This window comes from Silurus aristotelis (assembly GCF_946808225.1).
Source record: "Silurus aristotelis genome assembly, chromosome: 14".
NCBI lineage: Eukaryota > Metazoa > Chordata > Actinopteri > Siluriformes > Siluridae > Silurus > Silurus aristotelis.
Window position 1 is genome coordinate 18,269,614 of NC_139587.1, and position 24,645 is coordinate 18,294,258.

Consider the following 24,645-nt stretch of genomic DNA (forward strand, 5'->3'; position numbering starts at 1 on the left):
CTCAGCTACAGCTTCGTCTGCTCTCTCTCTGGAAGGCCATAACCCCGCATTTGTTCTGAGTGCTTTTCTATTATGCATTGATAGTTGAGTATCAATCAATATGGTAGAAGGAAACAGAAAACCTAGCGAAACCAACTTCTTAAGTGTAAAACGGCTCTTAATACCAGAGCTTTCAAACAACTTAACCTCAGTGCTTTTTTTGTGCCAGACTCTGCTGGTGGGTCTCTTGACAAATTTGGAGACAGTGATGGTTTGCTTTGCATGAAAGGAGAATATTCAGAGTAAGTGCACAAGCAAATATTGTTTTTCAGCTTTTATAAAGTTTTTGATGGATACAAATACATGCAAGTACACACACAAAGGCACAAAAAATTTATCATATGATGATGCTAAGAATGATATGAAAGCTGTGTGGGAAAAAAACTGCAAGTATATGGCAAGCATTGATTAATCAACTAAGGGTTAAATCCATACTTTTCTTTTCTTTTTTTTTCTTTTTCTACTTTTTTTTTTTTTTTTACAAAATAATAACTATGATCTTAAAATGAAAAGGATTTACATTAGCTAGATAATTCTGTGTGTTCAGTTTAAAATGAATATAGAAAGATATTATAAGTGTTTATTTACAGTGCTCAGATAACAGGTACTTGTTCAAATAACGCACCAACTGTTTTACAGAAGTGATGATGCTATGCAGACCTGAAATGCAGTTGGAACTTTGATAAATGAAACTGTACATCTTACAAATACATATTTCCGCTTGGTTGTCCCTCGTAATCTTCATCGTCTTCACTCTCAGCTTCATTGATAGATGGTCTGTGAGCTTCATTTTTTCTTGCTGGAAGCTCTCTGCCACTCTGGGACCCTGAAAGATTAGAGGAAGTAAGAATTACAGTTTTTGTCATAAAAGGCAATAAAAACTTGAGTGTACATTTTTCCAAAAGACTAACAAGCTGGTTAAAGAAAAAAGAGCACTCAATGCCCGGGAGACAGCACTTTCAGGAGTAATATTTTAGTGGATTCATAATTTCATCTTTTCAGAACACTACAATACTATTTTGTCCCAAAAACCCTTTCACGATGTTATAAAGTTCAGCTAGAAAAAAGTAGGTCTGCATTGTGTCACCTTTCTGCCCAGAGTTCCCAGCGTTCTTTGCGGTAGCAACATTCCGGGAAATGGCAAGTAGGAAGGGGGGGGGGGGGTGATTTCCCTGTGCCTCAGATAAAAGGTGGATAGTCGAGACGCAGACCCCCCAGAGAAAGAGATAGTAACCAGACAGTCACACCAAAAGCCCTGCCACATAATACACCCCTCCACCCCCCCATCACCCAAATCTCACTCATCTCCGTTCTCTCCTGACTGCCTGTCATCACTAATACTGTGTTCTTTCAAGAGAAAGTCTGTGACTGGTGTAAAGCTATCTTCCATTCCGTGGGATTTCTCGGAAAACCAAGTTCACCTTTACTCAGGCAGAGATGATGAGTACAGATAGTTGGGGCGCAAAATCGATTTGGCTTCCATTGTTGATTTTCATGCATGTCTTTATCTACCACAGTCCCGACCACAAAAAGTGGACTGGACATGTCTGACATTTGTGGAAAAGGGGCAAAGTGCAATATTTCTTGCAATAATACGTGCTTTTAATCTATCAGGACAGTATTTCGATGTTACCTTTGAATAGCAGCGGGAAAACTAATGTCTCTAATGTCTTTCTCCAGATATCAAAATCAGACCATGGATTAGTAACACGTAACAATTCTGAACTCAAGTTCTGAACCACAATTTTAGACCATTGATCTTACAGTTTAATTTCATTTTAATTTTATAACATGTTTTTCAATTTATTTTATTTTTAATGTATTCTATTTTATTTCATTTTATAATCATAGTAATGGTATTGTACTTATTTTTTCACTTAATTAACATTTATTGTATTTTTTTGCATTTGATTATATCTATATATTTTTTTTACTATTATTACAATACTGGTATAGATTTTCATTTTTACAACTCTACTGTACAGCACTTTAAGCACCACATGTATGAAAATAATGAAGTAAAAAATTAAGTTTAATATTGTTCATATATTATTATTATTTCTTTAGAGAGATGCAGCTTTATTGTAAAACTACAGATTTCAAGCTAATTAAAGTGGAGCACATCATTTCATTACATTAAATTAACTATCATTAACACTTCACTACATTTTTACTCTGCTTTGTGCTTTCCTTCCTGTATTAAGTGTATGTAAGTGTTGGCATTTTTTTATATGGTGGAAAACATAGACATTTTGTTTGTAATAAATTGTAATAAAAATGACAGTGTACTGAGTGAAGTGTTTTCTTAACTCTTTATCATCACAATTGAAGGAAATGTTGATAATAATGACTGTTTTTTTTCTGCACCATATTTTGTGCAGTAAAACTTAACAGCCATGTGCTTTTATGCTCATTATTTAACAAATCTTTCACTTTATGCTTATGAGTTGCCTGGCAACGGCGTTCTCACAATTTTATTCAGTTCCCAATTTAAAAGCATGTGATTGTGATTATTTGACCTTTAATCTGTGTGGTTCTGTAAAAAGAATATGTGCAAATTAAATCAATGTATTCCAATCCAATATTGGACAAAAGTGAAATGTTGTTGTAAAATGTTTTTTTTTATTTTTTTTATTATTGACCTAAAAGTTATTATTGTTGTACATTTTTATGTGCACCCCTTATGTATGAATAAAACTTGAAAAAATACTTGAAACTCAAATACTTGCAACTCAGGAATTCTCAATCAATCTGTCTCTATCCACAGAGAGATATTGCTCGCAAGAAACAATTGTGAACTGCCTGTGAGTTCTCAGGCAGTTGACCTTTCACATTGTTTGTTAACAGCTTTATGTGTGTGAATCACACAAACCTCTGTGTATAACCCGTAATCTTGCGGAGGCAGAAGTTTCACCGAAGGTGTTCCTGGCAGCACATGTGTACACCCCTGCATCATCACGGCCGACCTTGTGGATCTGAAGCCAGCCAGTGAGCTCAAAACGCCGCGGGCCTCCGCTCGCCTGTAATTACACACAACGATTCAGCCATCTGTATCTGTAGCTGTGAAGCATTAAGTATACATTCTTCACTTAAAGCTTTATAAAGTAATAAAACAGTGCAGCTAACATATACTTTATTTATATAACACGTGTAATGCACTCTCAATATAAATGGTGCAAAGACCTGCATGGCTCTGTTTGAATCCTCAAACGCGAGGAATGTATTGTCTCCCTCTTTCTTCCACTGGATGGAGACTGCTGGGTACGACGACACCTCACAGGATAGAAGAATGTTGCTTCCTTCCAGAGCAATGATGTCACCTGGAGCATAGGTGATGACTGGCTCTGCAGAGTTAACACAGGACAAACAGTGGTCATTATGGTTGGTTTAAAAATGAACACATTAATGCATTAAGAATGGGCTCTGATCCCTTTTGTGCTAAGCGAGCACTCTATCAATTCACAAAAATCAATGACACCATAGAGCAAGAATTACATGGAGCCAGAGAAATATGAGGGACTAAACAGCTGCTTGTGCAGGCTATAAATAGTTTCATAGATTCCAAACAAACGAGCTTTTAGCATTCATAATTAGCAGTCTCGGAAGTTATCCATTGTTTAGGGTAAGAGTATTGTCTATGTATCTCTGATAATATAGTACTCTGCAGCAGGGTTTATGTTTATATTGCATCTGAGAGATTTCAGACGAGAAATGTGTAAGATGAGCACATAAAATGTAATATATTTCCAAATCTATTTATTATTACAATGCAGTGAGTATTTATAGTTTTCATGTTTGTGAAGAACTTCTGTGGAACAGTATACACAGTATAACAAAACAGGAAACAGTTTATGACAGTAAAACAAAACAGGAAACCTTATAAAATGCTTTCAATAGTTAATAGAATCCTTAAAAATCACAAACAACCAGGTTGAAGACTTTTAAAAAGGTGCTGTGAAAAGAATAACCAGTATAATAGTGTCAAAGTTAGTATACATTTACCATATCCATTGCATTTAAACTGCCAATAGACATCTGGTCTGTAGGACTGTAAGACATATACTCACTTGCTCTGCAGGGTCCATGATGCGCTATCATGACTTTTCTCTGCTCACCCAATTTGCGTTGTACTGCTCTTAGCTGGCATATGTTCTCATATGTCTTCCCATCTGTACCACACAAAATCTCCTGTTTTGCACATACACACACAGGCTTAGGGTCTGCCTTCATTGTGGGGTCCCTACGTGGGACTTTACAACGCAGTCCCTCAGCACACTGGCCAAAAAATGTGCTCCCAGTCCTGGGTTCAGGGTCACAAAGCTGGCCCTCTCCATTCCCACATTCCCAACAACACCCACACAGATCCCGGACCTGACCCCATAGGCAGCTCTGGAGCAGCCTAGCATCTGGGCAATGCTCACGAAGGCACTTTGCAGGACACCGCTGGCCTGGTCGCATGTCCCTCTGCCAGTCTAAATGCCTGAGGTGTTCCAAGGAAAGTGTCTCAGAAAAGGGAGCAAGCAGCAGTGCTAGCAGCACTGCCAAATATGGCATTGTCTGTTGCCTAGGTTGCATTTGTTGACAAACAATTGTAAAGCAAGTCAATGTTTTGGAGATCTTTGCTGTGTCTCAAACAGCAGCAAATCCTTTCATCTCCCTCCTGCCGGACAAGTTCTTAACGGAGATGAGTGATCCTTAGCAGGCTGCAGGCCTCCAAGTCCCAGACTGCTGGTGTCAATAGTTGGCTGCAAATTTCCTGCAGTCTAAAGTAAGGTTGCTTATCTGATTTCACTCTTCCAGCCTAAACTCTTCCTATAAACAGAGAAAGGTGATGTCTGTCTTCACTCGCAGCCCAGACAAACATGCAGCTGAGAAAATGTGTATGAAGAAAGGGAAAGGAGAAGAAAGTTTAGAAAGGGAAATGAGAAAGCTTAGAGAGGAGTTAGATAGGGACACTTCTTAAATTGCAGGGTGCTACCTTCAACATGCAAGAAAGGTGTGCTTAAAGACCTGCAGCAGCCAATCACATTGCTCCATGTTTTGGAAAGGGGGTGCATGGGCACTGGTCCAACCCAAAATGTAACAGTCAGCAGGAAAGGTCATGAATTCAGCCCAACACACCTGGTTTTTACAAATTCACGATTACCTAAAAAGCCCTTGGGCTTTACAGCTCTAAATGTACCAGTAAAATATGATTATGCTGCAGAGTCATGTCATAACCTGCATCTCATTTTCTTCAATGAGAGAGTCCAATAGACTATTTAATTTATGTAGCTATAGTGATCTTAAAAACAGACATAATAAATCACCAAGCAGTAGAAAATTATGAACCATCTTAGTTTTTTTTTTTACCTTGAGATATTCAGACAGATATGTTGCTTTCCCGGAATTGAAGTGAACGCGGCTCATTTGGTCCTGAGTAATTGAGAAGACATTTATCCCTCCTCTCACTAATCTCTCCGATCTACCTGCAATTCTCACCTCTCTGTGTTAGAGCAAAACAAACAATTAGGGGGCCATTAAGGGCCTATTGTTAATTGTAAATAATCCATCATTAATATTGATTAGCTGCAGTGAGCAGAGCTCATTCAGCCCATGCCTCCTAATGAGTTGGTCTTAGTGGGGCTAATTGCTTCAGGCCATCTCAATGGAGTGCTGGAATGAATGGACTGCTTCAATGCATTGTGAGAGAAGCTTCAGGTAGTTTTACACTGAGCTATGGCCAAGATATTTGAAACGATCAAAATGCATTTATTATTCCTCATAAATGCATTTCACTTTCTTTAAACTGTGCAAAATAGTATATAAAAATAATAGTATTAAAAAGGATATACTGTTCAATGTGGCATTTCTTCTGTTTTTGGCTTGTTTGCTTGCTTTTTCTTGTATATGACAACTTGTCAGCAGTGTGCCAGGCTGGTAGAAAGCAATCCTACTCAACTTACTAAACATGTATTTACATTAAGAGTACATTTTTGGCTTAAGGGAATTCTCAGCCACATGAATGTCAGCCACAGATCTTCAAATATCAGAAACAAATGTTGCTCGTCTGCTTTTGTGTAAACGGTAGTTTTCCGATGTATGACTAATCCTGGAATTTTGGTCATGTCATTTAGTAGTAATTTGACTGAAATAATGAGTATATATAATATATATGTATATATATGTATATTTATATATACTTTTCTTTCCTCAATTCCTAATGCTTTATGTTTGCCCTTCCTATAGTATTGTTTCATATTATCGAGCATAACTGAGATGATATAAATCCATAAACACTATCCATAATCTTCGAGTGAGACAAGTCATGACAAATTGTTACTAAAATATCTTATATTTATAAAATATATTTTTTTCAGAAAGTAATATTTATGCATAATTTAAATAGGAGTGTGTAAAACGTGTGCAGGTTCGAAGCTAGATTTCAGTATCAGAAAAAAAACTGCCTGCACACACTTGTACACATTTATTTAGGCATACCAAACTAAAGCATTGTGCTTTATTATTATTGTTGCTGTTGTTTACATATATTAAAGAGTTTCAGTGATACACTCGGTTGTAAATGTCCTCTATAATGGGTTCTTGCATCTTGTGATTCATTTTCAAATGGACAGCTGCTGCCAGAGCTATGAAGATCTATGGCATCATTCCATCTCATCTCTCTCTCTCTCTCTCTCTCTCTCACACACACACACACACACACACATTTACTCTCTCTCTCTCTCTCTCTCTCTCTCTCTCTCTCTCTCTCTCTCATATCTCTCCCTATTGTCTCTTATAAAAGCAATATACAAGGAGGCAAATAGGAGGAGCAGCCTCAGTCATCGCGGAGCCTGTGCAAATTCAATTCTTTTATAAGAATGTCACAGAGGGAAGGTCACAGCTGGAGCAAATGCATGTCAAACTATAATTCTCGGTGCTGTGTAGCACACGAATTGCAGCGGCATTGTGTTTTGCACAACTAGGGGAAGAATACGCCTAATACAAGGGATTTTTCATACTGCTTCATGATGACATAAAGGGCCACAACACACTTCACTAGAGGAAGGACTCAATCTCTATACGGTTCTTTTCAGCTTGTAAACCGTTACGTATAGATCACGCATAGATTGAATGTGATGTGTATGTGATTTTATGTGGGAATGGCACATTTTTCTCCATAATACATAATAAAATAAGGTAAAAAGTATGGAAGAAAAAATTAAATAAAAAATTTAATAATCTTATTATAGTCATATTATTTATATATTATACATTATAGTCAATTTGTTGCCTACAAAATAAAACCAAAAATAAAAAACACCAGTCTTTTTATAGACAATAATTTTGCTAGCATAGACAACAATTTTGCTAACAATTGTTTAAAATAGTGATAACTAACTGTATTAGCCACTAGCCAATACTAAACCTTTTTTCACACTGTTATATTCTTTTTAAAATTAATTTAAACTGCATCTTTTTTTTCTTGTTATTGTCTTCAGCCTCAAACGATCAGCTCGGGTGCAGGGCTCCCACACAAGCGAGCAGTACATCTGCGTGGGGCCTTTTTGCAAACTACACAGCTTGATACCCCCACTAAACTGCAAAAAAGCTGTTGACATCAGATGTTTTAAGTGCATATCTCACTGTAACATTAATCGCATCACTGTAACAGGTAGACCTGGCAGCATGCATGGTATTTCCCAACAGTCACACCCAATGCCTAGCTAGAACTGAATAATTAAAGTGATTGTGTATACAGTAATTCATTTGAAGTGCTCTCTCATTATTTTTCCCCCCGGGAAGGTCCGAGCGGGAAAAGCAGTATTGTGAAATGCTTTTAAATAAATAAAATAAGCACTCCCCTTCATCCTAATGAGGCTCAGGAAAGATATACAGCTCTCCATAGCCATTATGCAATTTATACACAGCATTTAGCCCTTTAGATAAGCAATTGTTTGTGTGTGTGTGTGTGTGTGTGTGTGTGTGTGTGTGTGTGTGTGTGTGTGTGTGTGTGTGTGTGTGTGTGTGTGTGTGTGTGTGTGTGTGCTTCCTTATCATTCCTCTCATCACTTCTGTTGGCAACTTTTTTTTACAAGACAAGTCCACACATTACCATAAGAAAAAAGTTGCATGGAAAAGAACCCATTGATAAACATGATATAACTGGGCAGTAACACAGGCCCATAAGAGGTACAAAATATTCATTAGGTTGATGAGAGGTGTCAAAGACTAAAATAACAATTAATATCAATGTATACAGTGATTACTTAATGGATAAAAGAGTTCTATAAACAAACACAATTATTCTCTTTTTTTTCTTAGCAGTCAAGAGCATCCATGAGGGAGAAACTTCAAGAAATCCAATTAAAGGGCTTAATTCATGACAGCAAATGTAAATCTACAAAATGGATAGTCACCAGTATTACACCCTGTTGAGATATCAAATACCCCCAATAGGTTTATCAGTCAATGTGTGCTGAGATATTTGAGACATCTAAATACAGCCATTTTTGTAAAGCAAAGTAAATTTAATTATTTGTTTCTTTTCTTTTCTTTTCTTTTTAAATACTCTATTTTCTTACACCACACAATCTACTGAATGCAGCAGCTTGTTAATTTCATATCTCATTTCTTTAAGTGAGGCTAGTTTTATCATCATTATGGACTTGTAACTCAACCACACCCCCTGGTTCCTGAACAAGATTGAGCAAAGATTCTATTACTCTTTTATACAATAACTGCATGTTGTGGAACTTCTACGTAATGAGTTCCTGCAATTAATTATTCTAACAGCTATAAATGGCCATCCCCTATTTCTTTTCATTGAAATTATTAACAGAGTTAGTCATGTTACAAAAGAGAAGATCTTTGTAGAGCGTCCTTTATCCAAGGTCCGATGTAAGAGCAACAATTTCCCTACTCTGTATTTCTTTTGTGCTAGAGATTCCAGAATATTGCAAATTCCTCTCCAGTTCCATACACAGAACATCTTGTTTCACAGATGTTTCATTTATCCACGTATTCAGGTTCAATCCATCAACCTTTTATATTTTGTTATGAAAATGTGGCTGTGTTGCCACACTATTTCAAAAAGGTGCATTACGCAAAATCATGTAAGATCTCTAACATCTACCAAAAGACAGACAACGCAAACGCAAGCTGCGAGTGTGCATGAAACGTCTCCCAGGCATGCTGTTGTACACCAAGTTCTTCAGTTACACAAACTTTTCTTTTGCCAGCTCTAAATCAACCCCTTTATGTGTGCCTGCCATCTGTTCCACAAGAATCTGTTTCACTCTTCAAGCCAAGCCCAGCCTTTATTGGTCTTAATGGCGCTATCAGCTGAGCCGCCAAACCCAATTACTGCTTAAAAAGGGAGGCCACCCCAGCTAATCATGGCCGTCTAACCTGATTTGGCTGTGATGAAGAGACGGGATAAAGAGCAGTTAATGGAGGGAGAATGATCTCACAAATACAAAAAACTCAATTCATTTCTCTGGGAGGGCAATCTGTCCGATTCAGCTCTAATGGAGTGGAGTTTCATTAGACTCGAGGCCTAAGCAGGCATCCGATCTCCTCTTATCATCCCAATGACAAATACTATCAAATATGTGTGAGTCCTAATTTGGGTAGTGGCTTATGACAAACATGCATAGTGTTTTGATCCCACCAAACGCAGTACAAAAATAAGAAGGTAATACAACTAATTCTAATGTTGTATGTATCATTCTCAGTCTCATAAACTTTTAGAACTGCCATTAATGTTACTACACAATTACAGGACAAGATAAAATTCATAAGAATATGTCTCCAATGTCTATTTCCTATCAGAGTTTCTTCCCATATACCAAGCCTATAGTCCTGTGTATCACTAGGCATATCCTGTATCTGCTACAAAATAGCTCCTGCTGATTCCTGTTCAGTTGTATAGTGTGCAAATAACTGCATGTTCAGCCAAAGGCACAGACTCAGCAGGTCTGCTTCTCTGTCCCACAGGCGTGCAAGTAAGACACAAGGCCAGAGTAGCATTGCTGGCCGGAGCAGAGCCGGCCAGGCCTTACAGACGGACATTAGGCCAAGCTGGAGTTAAAATCCTATTAGTTTGAGTTGGGAATCGGATTATCGTCGTCGAGAATCACTCGTCTGGCAACTAGGGCCTAATTTGCGCCAATCAACAGCAATTATTGAGGGGAAGGGGAGCATCTATTAGGAAGGCTCATCCACTTAGGCTAATGAATGGGGCAGATTTAATCTCTTGCTGCAGAGACATATTGGGGCGATGCAGCTGGAGGCAAATGCACCGAGCACAACAGTTATTTATCAATGTGAGAGGAAAATAGATGAACTTTAGTTGGGGGAGGGGGTGTTATAATTTGGAAGTAAAAAGTTAGTAAAGAACTTGACTTTTTTTTTTTCAACTTTTACAACATTCGGCACCATCTTTTAAAAAAAGTCCACAATGGAATTATATCAAGAATGATGCACATCTGTACTAGCTACAATTATGACAGTGTGTGTCATGATCTGTGTTTTTTGTATTTTTATTTTTTAGACATTGATTTATATCATTTATATTTATAGATTTTTATTTAAAGACAAGAAACATGCTCTGTCTGTAGAATTTATATTCTTGCATTTGTTGTTAGTAACAAATAACAAACAGGCAAAGTCAGTGTTGCCATGATTTTTATTCCATGCTTAAAAGAAAGCTCATTCTGCCCTCTGGTGTGTGAAAACGGTCAATGAACTTCTTGACTAAAATTAATTTGCTGAATATTTAAAGTACAAATAAGACAACTGGGCCATTTTGGTACCTGCTGTTTATTGTATTGGCCTCCTAAAGAGAAATATATGTATTATAGTTATTTAAACCCCAGTCATCAAAAACATATAGCCTGCAAAATATTAATCTTGGGCCTGATGTTGTCTCCTATAAATCTATAGTGTAGCTCATATTAGCAGCTAAAACATTATTCTGCACATTTTAATTATAAGCTTTGTATTTATATATCAGTTTTTACACTCAGGAAACTGTCCTGTCTGCAAAGACTATGGTTAAACACATAGTAGTCAAAACTTACACTAAAACTAAAATGTTTCCATACCCCATTATAGCTGTTATTGTTTAAAACTACCATTGTAAAACTATTACAAATATTTCAGTGTATTTTCTGTGTCAAACTCTTGGTACATATGAAATTTCATCATATACTGTTTGCAGGCTCGCTTTAATGCTGTGATAGTAGTTTTTTTTTTTTTTTTTTTTTACTGTTATACTTGAAGATTATAACTAAAGATTTTTATAGTGCAGGGGAAACTAATCTTTCTGGAAATCTGGAAATGTCTTAAAATATTTCTTGTGCTTTCTGTTGGCTTACCCAGAAGGTGATCCAGAAACATTGTGGCAACAGGGTATATGTTTTTCTTGTCAGAAAAGAAGGAAAAGAAACAAAATAGAATCTCAGATAGCTTATCGCGGTAATTAAATTTTTCCACACCTCTGCTTTAAAACATAAGAACCTTATCTATCATAATACTAAATATAAATATCAGACAGGATGATGTTTGTGGACGATATTGTTATTTGTGGTGAGAGTAGGGAGCAGGTTGAGAATAACCTGAGGTATGTGCTGGAGGTATGTGCTGGAGAGAAGGGGCATGAAAGTCAGTAGGAGTAAGACAGAGTACGTGTGTGTGAATGAGAGGGAGGGCAGTGGAGTGGTGCGGTTGCAGAGAAAAGAGGTGGTGAAGGTGGAGGAGTTCAGGGTGCTGGGGTCAACAGTGCAAAGTAATGGAGAGTGTGTTAGAGAAGTAAAGAAAAGAGTGCAGGCAGGGTGGAGTGGGTGGAGAAGAGTGACAGGAGTGATTTGTGATAGAAGAGTATCTGCAAGAGTGAAAGGTTTATAGGACTGTTGTATGGTTTAGAGACAGTGGCATTGAGTAAAAGACAGGAGGTGGCGCTGGAGGTAGCAGAACTGAAGATGTTGAGGTTTTGAGGTTGAAGACAGTGCATGTAGGACGTTTTGGAGACAAGATGAAGGAGGCGAGATTGAGATGGTTTGGACATGTGCAGAGGAGGGACATGGGGAATATCAGTAGGAGAATGCTGAGGATGGAGCCGCCAGGAAGGAGAAAAAGAGGAAGGCCAAGAAGAAGGTTTATGGATATGGTGAGGGAAGACGTGCAGGTAGTTGGATTGAAAGATGCTGATGTAGAGTACAGGAGTGTATGGAGGATCCGCTGTGGCGACCCCTAATAAGAGCAGCCGAAAGAAGAAGAAGATGATACTGGATATAAATAAACTATTAAAGTTATACTACTTTTTTTTTTTTACATTTATTTTGTTGTGTAAATACACTAGTTTGAGTATTACCCAAACAGTCTGAATCTCATCTACAGTGGTGTGAAAAGGTGTTGGCCTGAGTTCTTATTTTTTTGCATGTTTGTTACACTTCAAAACTAATTAAAATATTAGTAAATAATAACAAAAGTGAACAAAACATGCAGTTTTTCAATGAAGGTTTTTATTACTGAGGGAAAACAAAATCCAAAACTATATGGCCCTGTGTGTTTGCCCCCTGTTAAAACTGTGGTTTATCACACCTGAATTAAATTTCTCTAGCCACACCCAGGCCTGATTACTGACACACCTGTTCGCAATCAAGAAATATCTTAAATAGGACCTGCCTGACAAAGTGAAGTAGAAAAAAAAAAAAAAAGATCCTCAAAAGCTAGACAGCGTGCCTAGATCCAAAGAAATTCAGAAACAAATGAGAAAGAAAGTAATTGAGATCTATCAGTCTGGAAAAAGTTATAAAGCCATTTTTAAAGCTTTTGATTCCAGCGAACCACAGTAGGAGCCATTATTCACAATTGCCAAAAACATGGAACAGTGGAGAACCTTCCCGGGAGTGGCCTATTGACCAAAATTACCCCGAAAGCACAGCGACAACTCAAAAGACCCCACAACAAAATCTAAAGAACTGCAAGCCTCACTTGCCTTAGTTAAGGTCAGTGTTCATGACTCCACCATAAGAAAGAAACTGGGCAAAATTGGTCTGCATGGCAGAGTTCTAAGATGAAAACCACTGCGGAGCAAAAAAGAACATAAAGGCTCCTCAGTTTTGCCAGAAAACATCTTAATGATCCCCAAGACTTTTGGGGAAATACTGACGAGACAAACGTTTTTTTGGAAGGTGTGTATCCCATTACGTCTGGCATAAAAGTAACACCGCATTTAAGAAAAAGAACATCATACCAAAAGTAAAATATGGGGGTGTTAGTTTGATGGTCTGGGGCTGTTTTGCTGCTTTAGGACCTGAAAGACTTGCTGTGAACCATGAATTCTGCTGTTTACCAAAAGATCCCGAAGGAGAATGTCCAGCCATCTGTTTGTAACCTCAAGCTGAAACGAACTTGGGTTCTGCAGCAGAACAATGATCCAAAACACACCAACAAGTCCACTCTGAATGGCTAAAGAAAACCAAAATGAAGACTTTGGAGTGGCCTAATCAAAGTCATGACCTAAATCCTATTAAGATGCTGTGGCATGACCTTAAAAAGGCGCCATGTAGTTTTGGATTGTGTTTCCCTTGATAATAAAAAACTTCATTTAAAAACTGCATGTTGTGTTCACTTGTGTTATCTACTAATATTAAAATTAGTTTGATGATCTGAAACATTAAAGTGTGACAAACATGCAAAAATAAGAAATCAGGAAGAGGCAAACACTTCACACCACCGTATACAAGGTCGTGTCCTGTATCACACTCCACACCGCTAGATGTCAGTGTTTCTAAAAAAAAATAAAATAATAATAAATAAAAGCCATGCACAACACAGCCTGAGCTCTTCTTCCGCAGACTAACGGCAGAACAGAAATAGGCGTTTAAAGCTGATCTGGAATCATTTCAAAGTTTCGACTGTCGTGATTTAACTAGAGCGGGTTACGCAGGGCTGATCCTGTGTCAGTGTAAAAGGGGGAAGCTATATCGTGAGCGCCCCCCCTTCAACAAATATCAGGACTTCAACATGGCGACGGGGGAATTTCAGATAAATAATATAAGCTAGTGTTTTAAATGTAATAAGTTTGTAGCTAGTTGAAGACTAGTATGCAGCAAGGCAGCTGTTCGCTACTGACAGAAGCGAATAGAAACCTGTAATAATGGAAATGCGGGGGATAGAGCAGATGTTTGACTTTCAGCGGTAAGATTCACATTTAATATTAATGCTAGGTTGAGATATTAGCTAGATTAGCCGAGGAGCTATTTAGCCAAGGTTAGCTAATACGAAGAATAATAAGATAGCGCTAGCTAAGAGGGTTGATGTACTGTAGTTTCGATGTTGTTATTACAATAATCGGTTAAATTGATATGGTTATAAAAACACACTAGTTTTATGGTGTCCGTTAGCAAACTTGATAAATTGTACTGGAAAACATACCCACGTTGGACAATGACTAGACCTCAGAGCTAGCTTTAAATTAGCTGACTATGTTAATTAGCTGACTTGCTAACTACAGTCAAGGTAACCTAAATAACGAGAGTAAGCGGATATCTGTCAAATGATACAAGCCGTCATAAGTCACTGTAGAGAGTTAATATCACTGTGTTGTAAATAAACAATCTGCTCATTATAATAAACAGAATAATACGAAAAACAGTCGTAGTCGTCGTCTACGCAGCTAGCAAAATTAGCTAGCGAAGTTAGTCAACCGGTGGAGCTTTTCAAGGTTTCTTTAATCTGAGGTGGTTTCAGACATGATGTCTTTAGCTTCAACAGATGAAAATGTTGCTATTTCCTTAAATGTATTGACAACGTTATTACTATACAGTTTTGTCAAAGTAAAATGGCATTTACTTGCCATAACTCTATAACAGCTCAGTAACCCGGGTGTAACAACATACGAGTTAAATCCATAGTCAGGGAAAGGAGAATGTGTTCATTCGTATTGAAATACTTTATTTGATTCTCTTATAATATATATACTTTGTGAGGCAGTGTGGGGGAAAACCCTCACCATAGTCAAATGTGGACCTTTTCTCCCGTGTGTGTGTGTATATATAGTTCAGAGAACTACATGTGTTTCAGGTCTGAACTATTTTGCATGTATCTCAACCACTTTAAAATGATCTCAGAAGCGACAAAGATGTAGAATTCATCTAAACCTTCACCCCAGTTCCAGGCCTATAGGTCTCTACATTTCTAATGTAATGTACCTAATGAAAGTATTGCTAAAGTTAAATGATTGAGCGTAATCCATATTTATGTTTGTGAATTCTTGATGCATGCCTCATTGTCTCCTCTTCACATGAATGATCACATTAAATCTCAGTGAAAAGATTTTCCTCCGTGAATTCAGTCAGTTAGAAAAGTTACACAGCAGGTGTTATGATTCTCATTTTAATGTTGTATTTATGACGAAAATTTTCTTTTGCAGGTTGCCAAGCGATGGTCTGATCCTACTACTGCTGCTGCTGTACTCCCCGATTGGCCTTTGCTTAATGTTACTACGTATATTTATAGGTGTCCATATATTCCTAGTGAGCTGTGCACTTCCGGACAGTTTTGTAAGGCGGTAAGTAGCACAAACTGTTATTAAGGTGTAACAGAAATGAGTGTTTTAGGTGTTTTAAAATTGTTCCGTCCCTGATTGTGGTGATAAGAATTGTAATATGTAACAGCACAATTTCTATTTCATTAATTGTTTATGTCCATGTGGCCAGCATTTTCTCTGTTTGGCTCTCAAAGTATTACAATATATATATATTCAAATAACTTCAAATTTTTATCAGTATCAACATTAAGTTTTAGATTTTGACTCTTTTTTTTTTTTCTTTTCTTTTTTTTTTTTAATCCAAGTAAAAAAAAAAATTAAAAAAAAAGTTCAGTATACTTATTATATAGAAGTATATACTATATATACTTATTATTTTTTTAGTTGCTGACTGAGCTGCCAGAGTAGAAAATATATTATTTTCTATATATTTGATTTATTTATATTTATATATATATATATATATATATATATATATATATATATATATATATATATATATATATATATATATATATACATACATACATACATACACGCGTGCAGACAAATTTGAAAACTGACCTCCACAGTTCTCTGCCAGTTCTCAGGAACTCTACTTATTTATAAAGCAGATATTTTAAGCTCTGCTGTAATGCAGTCAGTTTGTGTTACTAAGCTATGGTTATAGATGGGACTAAAGTTTTTATCATAGATCTAATTGCACATATGCTATGTAACACGTTCCTTTAGATGCATTTAATTTGATGTTATATTACACATGCTCTAGTATAATCTCATCCGATTATGCATGAAATGGATACTAATAAGTTTTATTGGTTAACAGTAAAAATTTTCTTATCAATCAATAAGCTTTTGTACATAAGCTCATGTTTATGGGTTTATAATGTGTAGATTGGTGATCATCTAACCGACTGGACACTTTTGTTACTCTGTGTCTTTAAAGTGTAGTGTTTTCTTGATTTTCTGATAGACTTTTATGATGTTATTTATGGCTTTTTTGTCTTTTCTTCTGTTTCAGATTTATAGTACGAGTCATGTGCTCTGTGTTGGGCCTGTATGTAAAACAGAACAACCTGCGCTTAAGGGACAAAAATGTCAAGTTGTATGTCAGCAATCACATTACTCAGTTTGACCACAACATTATTAACCTCCTTACCTCCTGCCACACTGTGAGTCTCCTCGGTATATTTTCAGTTATATCTAGAGTGGTGACAAAATACAGTTTTGTTTGCTGTTGTCTTGTATTGTTTTACACCCAACATTTTCTATACTACTGTAGACTCAGTAAGATATTTTACGAATTAATGTGTTTGTTTCTTGAAGTTTCTCTGAGATCTCAGGTTGGCTTCAGATCAGTTTAAACCATTATTTTAAGGGTCAACTGTAAATGCTATGGTGTGACTGCCAAGTGATAAATGATACAAACATAAAAGCACTTATGCAATAAAATACAACAAATAGTTAAAAACTAAAAGCAAGTTGTTTGAAATAAGAAAATGTAATAAATTCCCGAAACACGTGCCACATGAGCTTTAAACATTCAAATCTGTTTGGGTTTACTGATACACAATAGCTGAAAGCATGAGGGATGTGTAATTCAGTTGTAAGGACAAAAATGGAAGTCTGTTATTCACTATGAACTATTTGTAATGCATACTGATTTTTTTTTTTGTAAGGCTACTATCTGCCTTTTGCTAACACTGTCAAACCCAGTCCAAAACTGCACTCCATAGGCAAATACTGTTTTTGTAAAGAAAACCGATCTTTTATTTCATTTTACTCATAAAATTACATTTACATTAGCTGCATTTAGCAGACGCCCTTGTCCAGAGTGACGTACAAAAGTGCTTTGAGTTTCTAGCAATAAATAAATCTACACTGGTATGCAAGATTACAAGCTTAATATAAATATAACTCTACAAAATAACTCTGAATTCGACAAAGCAAACTTGGAAAGTGTTAATTTATGTGTTTCAGGAAGAGGTAGGTCTTCAACCGTTGCTTTAAAAAAAAACAAATTTACTTGGTGGTTATGGTATATGAATATAGAGCTTATTTCCAATATACAGTGGTACCTCGACATACGAGTGCCCTAACATACGAGTTTTTGGAGATACGAGCGGTCACTCGGTCGATTTTTTGCTTTGATACGCGAGCAAAAATTTGAGATACAAGCTCTTAATTTTGTGACGAAAATTAAGATAAGCAAACAAGAAAAAGTAAAAATGTTAAAGTTTAGGGATAGGTAGTGTGCAGGGGTGATAGTAAAAAAAAAACTAGTTTTCCCTCCGCTTATCGCCTCTACCACCCCCTCTCTGCGCGCGCGCGCACACACACACACACACACACACACACACACACACACAAACCCCACCGGCGTTTTCGTTAGCTCAAGTCGTCTCATCTTCAAGGAAAATACACTGAATAAAACCTTATTATATCTTTACATACTCTTTTATTGTTTTTATACAATATTTGTAATTTATAAATAAATTTTTCTCATACAAAAACACGTAACAAAAACAACTGTGGTGGCATTTTGGGGGCTGGAACGGCTTAATGGCATTTCAATCAATTTAAATGGGGAAATTTGCTTTGAAATACGAGCAATTTGACATACGAGCAAGGTTACGGAACGAATTAAACTCGTATGTCAAGGTACCACTGTATTTATCTTTTTTGGCTGTTTAATTAGCTCAGGGTTAGATATCTGTTATGAGTCAGTGTGGTGCCATCTCAAAAAAAACAAAAACAAAAAAAAAAACAGCATACTAGTGTGCACTTGATTTATTTTCATACATTTGGAGCTGAATACCAACTTGTTTGTCATAGTTAACATATAAGCTGGAGGACAAAAAAAAAAAGAAAAATTAGGCAATAGTCTATACCATTATGAAGTACAACTTTGCAATGTTGATTGTCCTGTATTCATTTGCTTAAATGTTCTTTTTATATCTTTATTCACGTTTATTACATTATGAATTAAGCAGGCGTGCCAGTTAGCTGATTTTTGTTTAGTTAAGCATTTAGCAATAAGTCTACAGGAAGGGGAAAAAAAGGAAGAGAGAAAATTTGGGGAACTCTGCACATTCAGTTGTATCACATGGTCTAGTTTATTAGATAATGGTGTGGTTATGCAATAACTTCTCGATGTATGCAAACTAATGGCTGAATTTGACTTCTTTTCAATCTCCCGTTTCGGTCTTTCCAGCCATTGTTGGAGGGCCCTTCAGGGTTTGTGTGCTGGGCACGGGGCTTCATGGAACTGGGCACTGTGACTGGCAGCAGAGCTGAGCTGGCACAGACCCTGCGTGGGTATTGTGCTGTTCCTGAATCTCTGCCCTTACTGCTATTCCCAGAAGAAGACACAACCAATGGGCGTGCTGGCCTGCTCAAGTTCAGGTTAGCTCACGATGCATACTTAATGTAGAGAACACTATAAGTGCTACTATGGCACCCTTTAATCTTTCTTTTTATGCCAACCTGGTGTTATTGTTGATTTCCAGACTGTGTCAGGCTGTTTATCATTTTTGATGTGAAAGTGAAATCCCAGAATGAATAATGTTGGAATAGGGCAAAAGTCTTTTTGTGCTTAGGTAAGGTGCATGGTGCAAGTGCTTAGGTGATTAGAAGCAGAGCTGTCCTGGGATGTTTGCCAGGTTCTGAATAAGCTTCCTGGAAGCTGCCTGTCTGAAAGCCGATTAATCGCCCAGTGTGAAGCTGTGACAGGACAGTAATATGTGTTTGCTTATTACAGTCTTTGTGAGCACAAAATATGTCAAATATTTCCACTTCCGACTGGCTTTTAAAATTAATGCACCATAAGTTTAAATAGACCCTGTTGTTATTATTAATAGTAGTAACAGAAGTAGTTTGACTAATCTTTAAATAAATAACTCAGTTTTTTCTCCCTCTCGTTTTCCTAGCTCCTGGCCTTTCTCTGTGGTAGACGCTGTACAACCTGTAGCGCTAAGGGTGAGGAGGCCCTTCATAGCTGTGGTAATTACTATATGGTTATCCTTTTTATCACCTAGTGTTTTTTCATGTATTGCACACTACCAACACAATATAGAGGAAAACTATTCAAATATTTTATTGAGTGAAAGTACCAGAAATACAGAAATGCAGTGAAATAATTAAATTGAATTTGCAAGGTTCCATAAAAATAAAATTACTGGTTTCACACCTTTCAGTATCAAAATGGAATGCTAAAATTATTGAATGATGAGGTTGCACCCTGATTATTATTATGCACTTTTTTTTTTTGTCACTTCTATGCAAGGGATTGGTTTATCAACCACAGAGGGACTCCAAAATTCTGTGTAAAGATGTAGGCTAGAAAATAAATAAATACAACAAAAGCATTATTTCTTTAAATGTTTTATCTAATTGGTTATGTCTTGACAAAAGCCTTTCAAAATGCTTTAATATGTAGTTTTAGATATAAAAGATGACACGTTAATATAGAAGAGTATTTCATGCCGGAGTATGACTCCGAGGACCCATGATTTATATTTTAGGTATTTTAGAAATGAGAAATACAAAACCACATCCACTATAGTTTGACTGTCAGAGAAAACTGTTGGTTTCCAAGTCCAACTGTAAAATGTCCTGTGGACAACATTTTTCACTTATGTCCTTTGTGTGGCAAAACAAATAAAGAATTAATATATTGGGTCAGAAACAATTTTCTAAAACATGTATTTAGAAGACTGCTGGTCTAAGTGACTGGCTTGTTATAATGTTATTTATAGTAGCTTATACATATGGTGATATTATTTAATGAATTGGGTGAATGTCATTAGAGTAGCTGGTATACATTAGCCAGCATAAGTGTTGTGTTTATTTTGATTTGTTGTTTAATATAATAAAAAAAAAATGCTGCTTTTTATTTAACCCCCTGCACTGTGTACGTTTAGAGGTCATGTTTAAAGCAGAGACAGCTGGCAATGGAATTCTAGGGGGCAACATCCCTAGAGCATTATGAATATATTTTCCTTGTTCAGTTGAATGGATGTCACCTCCAGCTGTTCTGAATTCATAAAAGCACTTGGTGGCTTTTTTCTTCCTTTCAGAATGTACCAGAATGCTCGTGGCTGAACGAATTGCTGTGGACGTTTTTTGTCCCGTTTACAGTGTATCAAGTAAGGTACTAAATATTACTACCTTCCTACTACTTTTTTTAGTTTTTTTTTTTTTTTAGTTTTTTATCTAATTCCCTGCCTGTAGATTATAATTCACCAAATAATAACTGATGCATTCGTGCATTATTCATAGTTAATACAATCTTTATGTAAAAATAGTTCACCTGTCCGAAATAATTTATCAATCAATCAATTAGTAATAAATTATTAATAATCCGAAATAATTTATCAATCAATCAATTTATCTATCAATCAATTAGTAATAAATTATTAATGACTGCAGTCAATTTTATTTTGTAAAAATCATTGGTTAACCAGAGATTTTTATCCTTCTCTTTCCATTATAACTTTCTTATCAGGTGGCTGCCAACAGTGCAAAGACAGGATGAAGAATCACATCAAGAATTTGCCAACAGAGTCCAAGAGGTACCTTCTTGTTTTTGTTTTCATACTTATAAATACAAGTATAAAAGGAATAAATACATGCATGTATGGTAATCACTGCTCATTGCTTCTCAAATGATGAACCTTTAATGTTGTGGTACACTCGACATTCAGTGTAACCAGAATTTTCAGCAGTTATTAAACTAAACACTGTGTTTTGTTCAAACAGTTAGATCTGATACATCAAACACAATCTTGGACAAACGGGACCATCTATGAAGGTTTGACCTTGTGATATCTATTGTTCTCGTTTTTAGCTTCTGGCCACAGAGATCGGTGTTGTTTCAACACAGATCACCAAAGCAGACAAAGCTGAGCACATCAAAAGAAAACGGCACACAGTTTCCCATACCACACACCTGGGTAAGTGCTGCAATTGTACTGAAATGTATGAGCTGAAGCATTGAATGCCAAGTAAAGATGATGTGCTTACTGCTTACCTTCTGTCTGTAGTGTTCTGCAAAGGTTTCATACACTCAATGGTAAAAAAACTTTTATCATACTATTTTCACATATAGACTTGGGGGCAAGACCTCGTACCGTGGGACAGGGTTTTTTGGTCTCAAGCACTGAGGCAGAAGATCCCAGAGTGATCCGCATGGCACATCAGGTTAAGGAAGTGCTACCAGATGTCCCTTTAAGTGTCATCACCAAAGATCTGTGTAAGACACCTTTAGTATTTCTGATCCCATCAATCAAATAGCTGCTTTTGGTTACATTTGAACCAAAATTGCATTTTCTTCTATGGTTCCCTAACCTATTGTTTATACTGTTGCACTTGCATCACTTTTGGTTGTGTGTTTCATTAAGTCTTATGTGTTCTCTTACTTCATGGTCCCTTATGTCTATTAAGTGCAAACAAACTGTGTGGATACAACAATTACAAACCTGCTGGAGAACACTGAGCAGTATCGTACAGAGCCTGCAGAAGCTGCATCATCAGGCCCATCACAACCTTTACCCTCTGCCATGCCTTCTGTTCCTGATCCACCTCCTAATCTAAAGGTGGGAATCTTTCACTGATCTCATAAATGATAACAAAAACCTCTAACCCTAACCCAAAAAAAAAACCATTTTGTATGTATTGGTTTGTGCACAGGTTACAATTGCTGATTACAGTCTAGTCAGTTTGTCTTATGAATAAAAGTATACTTTTGCTCGTTTTCCACATGCAATTGGAGAACCTGCTACCTGCCAAACCTGCTTGTCATGTTGTCCATGATGTTGTGCAAGTTTATTTGTTGAACCATTTTATTCTTTTATTATGAAAACATTGTTGTGTTTAATCTACAGTCAGCTGCCAAAGCTTTTGGAAAATCACCAACAGACAGACACATGTCTTTACAGGACAGAAAAGCAGCCTTGTATGATTATGCAAGAAGGTAAAATCTCAACACTTTATACTAGGAAAGAACTATTTCGTAACTTTAGGTTTTTTTTTTTTTATATGAATAATTTAAACTAATCATCATAGAATAACTTTGTGTATGCAGTTTGTTTGAACAAGTTTGAACAATTCATAACAAGACAAGCAGCAGCATATACTATGCTAAACTCAGCAATGCAGTTTGGCAGGTTACCAGTGAGCATTATGTAGGTATATATATTCTGAGCTGGAATCTTGGGCAAGTTCCTCATATGTAAAGAAATTACTTGTTAATTAATTTCTAAGAGGTTGTAAAATGTGAATTTTGTAAATGAGATTAATCAAATTACTCAGGTGTCTTTCTTTTCTCTCCCTTTTTCTGTAGACGTTACCTAGAGAAACATGGCCTGGATCCAGAGGAAGACTCATGAGTGTGAGCAAATTGCTCAAGTTAATTGAGAGACAGTTAATTGGAGTTCACACAATGTTCCTAAAACAAGAAGAAAGCATTATACCAACTTTACTTGCAGAATTTGTGTTCAGCAAAAATACAAAAAGCACGGGGATGGAAATAAGTGGATTGGAATAAGTTGACTTCAATGGATTTTTATTGATCCTCTTGCATGGCACTCATGCATGTCTTTTTAATGATTTCTCTGCTACAGAAAAAAAAAAGATTATTTTGGTAAACAGTTTGTACTACACCCCAGTACCAGTGGAACATCTCATATTATTTTTATAAAGTTTAGACTGAGAAAGCAGCAGCTTGGCCTTGTGTGGTAACGAACAAAACCCAGTTTGAGGGTATGTCGTAGGTATATGTGTTAATTCCGTTTCAGACATTAAAGATCATTTATAAATGAAAGAAATGTTTTTGTTTTGTTTCTCTTGATGTCTTGAAAGTGTTTGGTAAACTGCTTTTGTTTGAGACAAACTGGCCAATTCCAGTTCGATTTCATTGTACACACATTTTATTTAGTTTGTATTATAGGTCTGTTATTTGCATCATTAGTTATACCTGTTGCACAGTTGATGAACTTGAGATGTTTCTAATAACAACAATGCAACATTCAGGACCTGTTTAGCATACATGATCTAGTCTACCAGGTAAGTCAGTGACTAATATTTTCCACCAATCCATGATCTTGCAATAAATATTATTAAAAACGGACTAAAGCTTACAATGTACCTAATTAACATATCTCTGTATTTATTAAGATGTGTTTAAAAGACCAACACTGAGGAATTGCATAGAAGATATTCTATACCCAAAGGCTAAAGAACGTTCTTCCGATTGTTGTTTTTACTGCTTGTGAGAATGGTTAGAACCCAGGTCACCAGTAACAAAACTGTGAAACTTTGTTCTCACAATGTCAATCAGAATGAAGTGTATACCTTCAGCTTATTTGTTGGTTGACCCAAGGCAAGCCTTCTCCTTCTTCCGGCTTCTCCCATTAGGGGTCGCTACAGCAGATCATCCATCTCCATACACTCCTGTACTCTACATTGGCATCTTTCAAACCAACTACCTGCATGTCTTCCCTCACCACATACATAAATCTCCTCCTTAGCCTTCCACTTTTCCTCCTTCCTGGTGGCTCCATCCTCAGCATTCTCCTATCCATATACCCGATGTCCCTCCTCTGCACATGTCCAAACCATCTTAATCGAGCCTCCCTTGTCTCCAAAACGTCCTACATGCACTGTCCCTCTAATAAACTCGTTTCTAATCCTGTCCATCCTCGTCACTTCCAACGAAAACCTCAACATCTTCAGCTCTGCAGGCTTTTCTCAACCTGCTCCATACTCTTACCACAATCCACAATATCATCCGCAAACATCATAATTCACGAAGACTCCTGTCCATTACCACTACAAACAGGAAAGGCCTCAGAGCCGATCCTTGATGCAGTCCCCCCTCCACCTTGTCGTTCCTACTGCACACTTCACTGCTGTCACACTGTCCTCATAAATGTTCTGCACTCTCACATACTTTTCTGACACACCTGACTTCCTTATACAATACCCCAACTCCTCTCTCGGCACCCTGCCATACGCTTTCTCTTAATCCACAATCACACAATGCAACTCCTACTGAATTCTATAATTCT

General features: G+C 36.8%; 2 protein-coding genes across 3 annotated transcripts; one reads left to right on the top strand and one right to left on the bottom strand.

Moving 5' to 3' along the window:
* Positions 1 to 298: 298 nt before the first annotated feature.
* kazald2 (Kazal-type serine peptidase inhibitor domain 2) lies at positions 299 to 5,016 on the bottom strand. The gene is made up of 4 exons (XM_083561435.1): positions 4,107 to 5,016; positions 3,223 to 3,383; positions 2,912 to 3,059; positions 299 to 865 (listed from the first exon to the last, which is right to left on the bottom strand). Exons 1-4 carry the CDS (start codon positions 4,612 to 4,614, stop codon positions 741 to 743), a joined length of 942 nt encoding a protein of 313 aa, XP_083417561.1. The 5' UTR covers positions 4,615 to 5,016; the 3' UTR covers positions 299 to 740.
* Positions 5,017 to 13,897: 8,881 nt separating this feature from the next.
* On the top strand, positions 13,898 to 23,403 carry aup1 (AUP1 lipid droplet regulating VLDL assembly factor). 2 transcript variants are annotated; one of them, XR_014536554.1, is made up of 13 exons: positions 14,033 to 14,226; positions 15,461 to 15,598; positions 16,599 to 16,749; positions 18,792 to 18,982; positions 19,507 to 19,579; positions 20,656 to 20,729; positions 21,084 to 21,150; positions 21,426 to 21,531; positions 21,687 to 21,830; positions 22,022 to 22,173; positions 22,462 to 22,550; positions 22,662 to 22,761; positions 22,920 to 23,040. XR_014536554.1 is itself a non-coding variant. In XM_083559918.1 (12 exons), exons 1-12 carry the CDS (start codon positions 14,186 to 14,188, stop codon positions 22,963 to 22,965), a joined length of 1,272 nt encoding a protein of 423 aa, XP_083416044.1. In that variant the 5' UTR covers positions 13,898 to 14,185; the 3' UTR covers positions 22,966 to 23,403. The 2 variants fall into 2 exon arrangements, 1 of the variants encoding a protein (XP_083416044.1); XM_083559918.1 differs by lacking the exon at positions 22,662 to 22,761 and having other exon boundaries at positions 13,898 to 14,226; positions 22,920 to 23,403.
* The last annotated feature ends 1,242 nt before the right edge of the window (positions 23,404 to 24,645 follow it).

What these genes read in the sequence shown, in the direction of transcription:
- kazald2 (XM_083561435.1), bottom strand. Translation starts at nt 4,614, where the DNA reads ATGCAACCTAGGCAACAGACAATGCCATATTTGGCAGTGCTGCTAGCA. An exon ending in TCATGGACCCTGCAGAGCAA is followed by an intron (nt 3,384 to 4,106) that starts GTGAGTATATGT and finishes TTAACTCTGCAG; the next exon opens with AGCCAGTCATCACCTATGCT. An exon ending in ATTCAAACAGAGCCATGCAG is followed by an intron (nt 3,060 to 3,222) that starts GTCTTTGCACCA and finishes GTGTAATTACAG; the next exon opens with GCGAGCGGAGGCCCGCGGCG.
- aup1 (XM_083559918.1), top strand. Translation starts at nt 14,186, where the DNA reads ATGGAAATGCGGGGGATAGAGCAGATGTTTGACTTTCAGCG. An exon ending in CCGGACAGTTTTGTAAGGCG is followed by an intron (nt 15,599 to 16,598) that starts GTAAGTAGCACA and finishes CTTCTGTTTCAG; the next exon opens with ATTTATAGTACGAGTCATGT. An exon ending in TTCCCATACCACACACCTGG is followed by an intron (nt 21,532 to 21,686) that starts GTAAGTGCTGCA and finishes TTTCACATATAG; the next exon opens with ACTTGGGGGCAAGACCTCGT.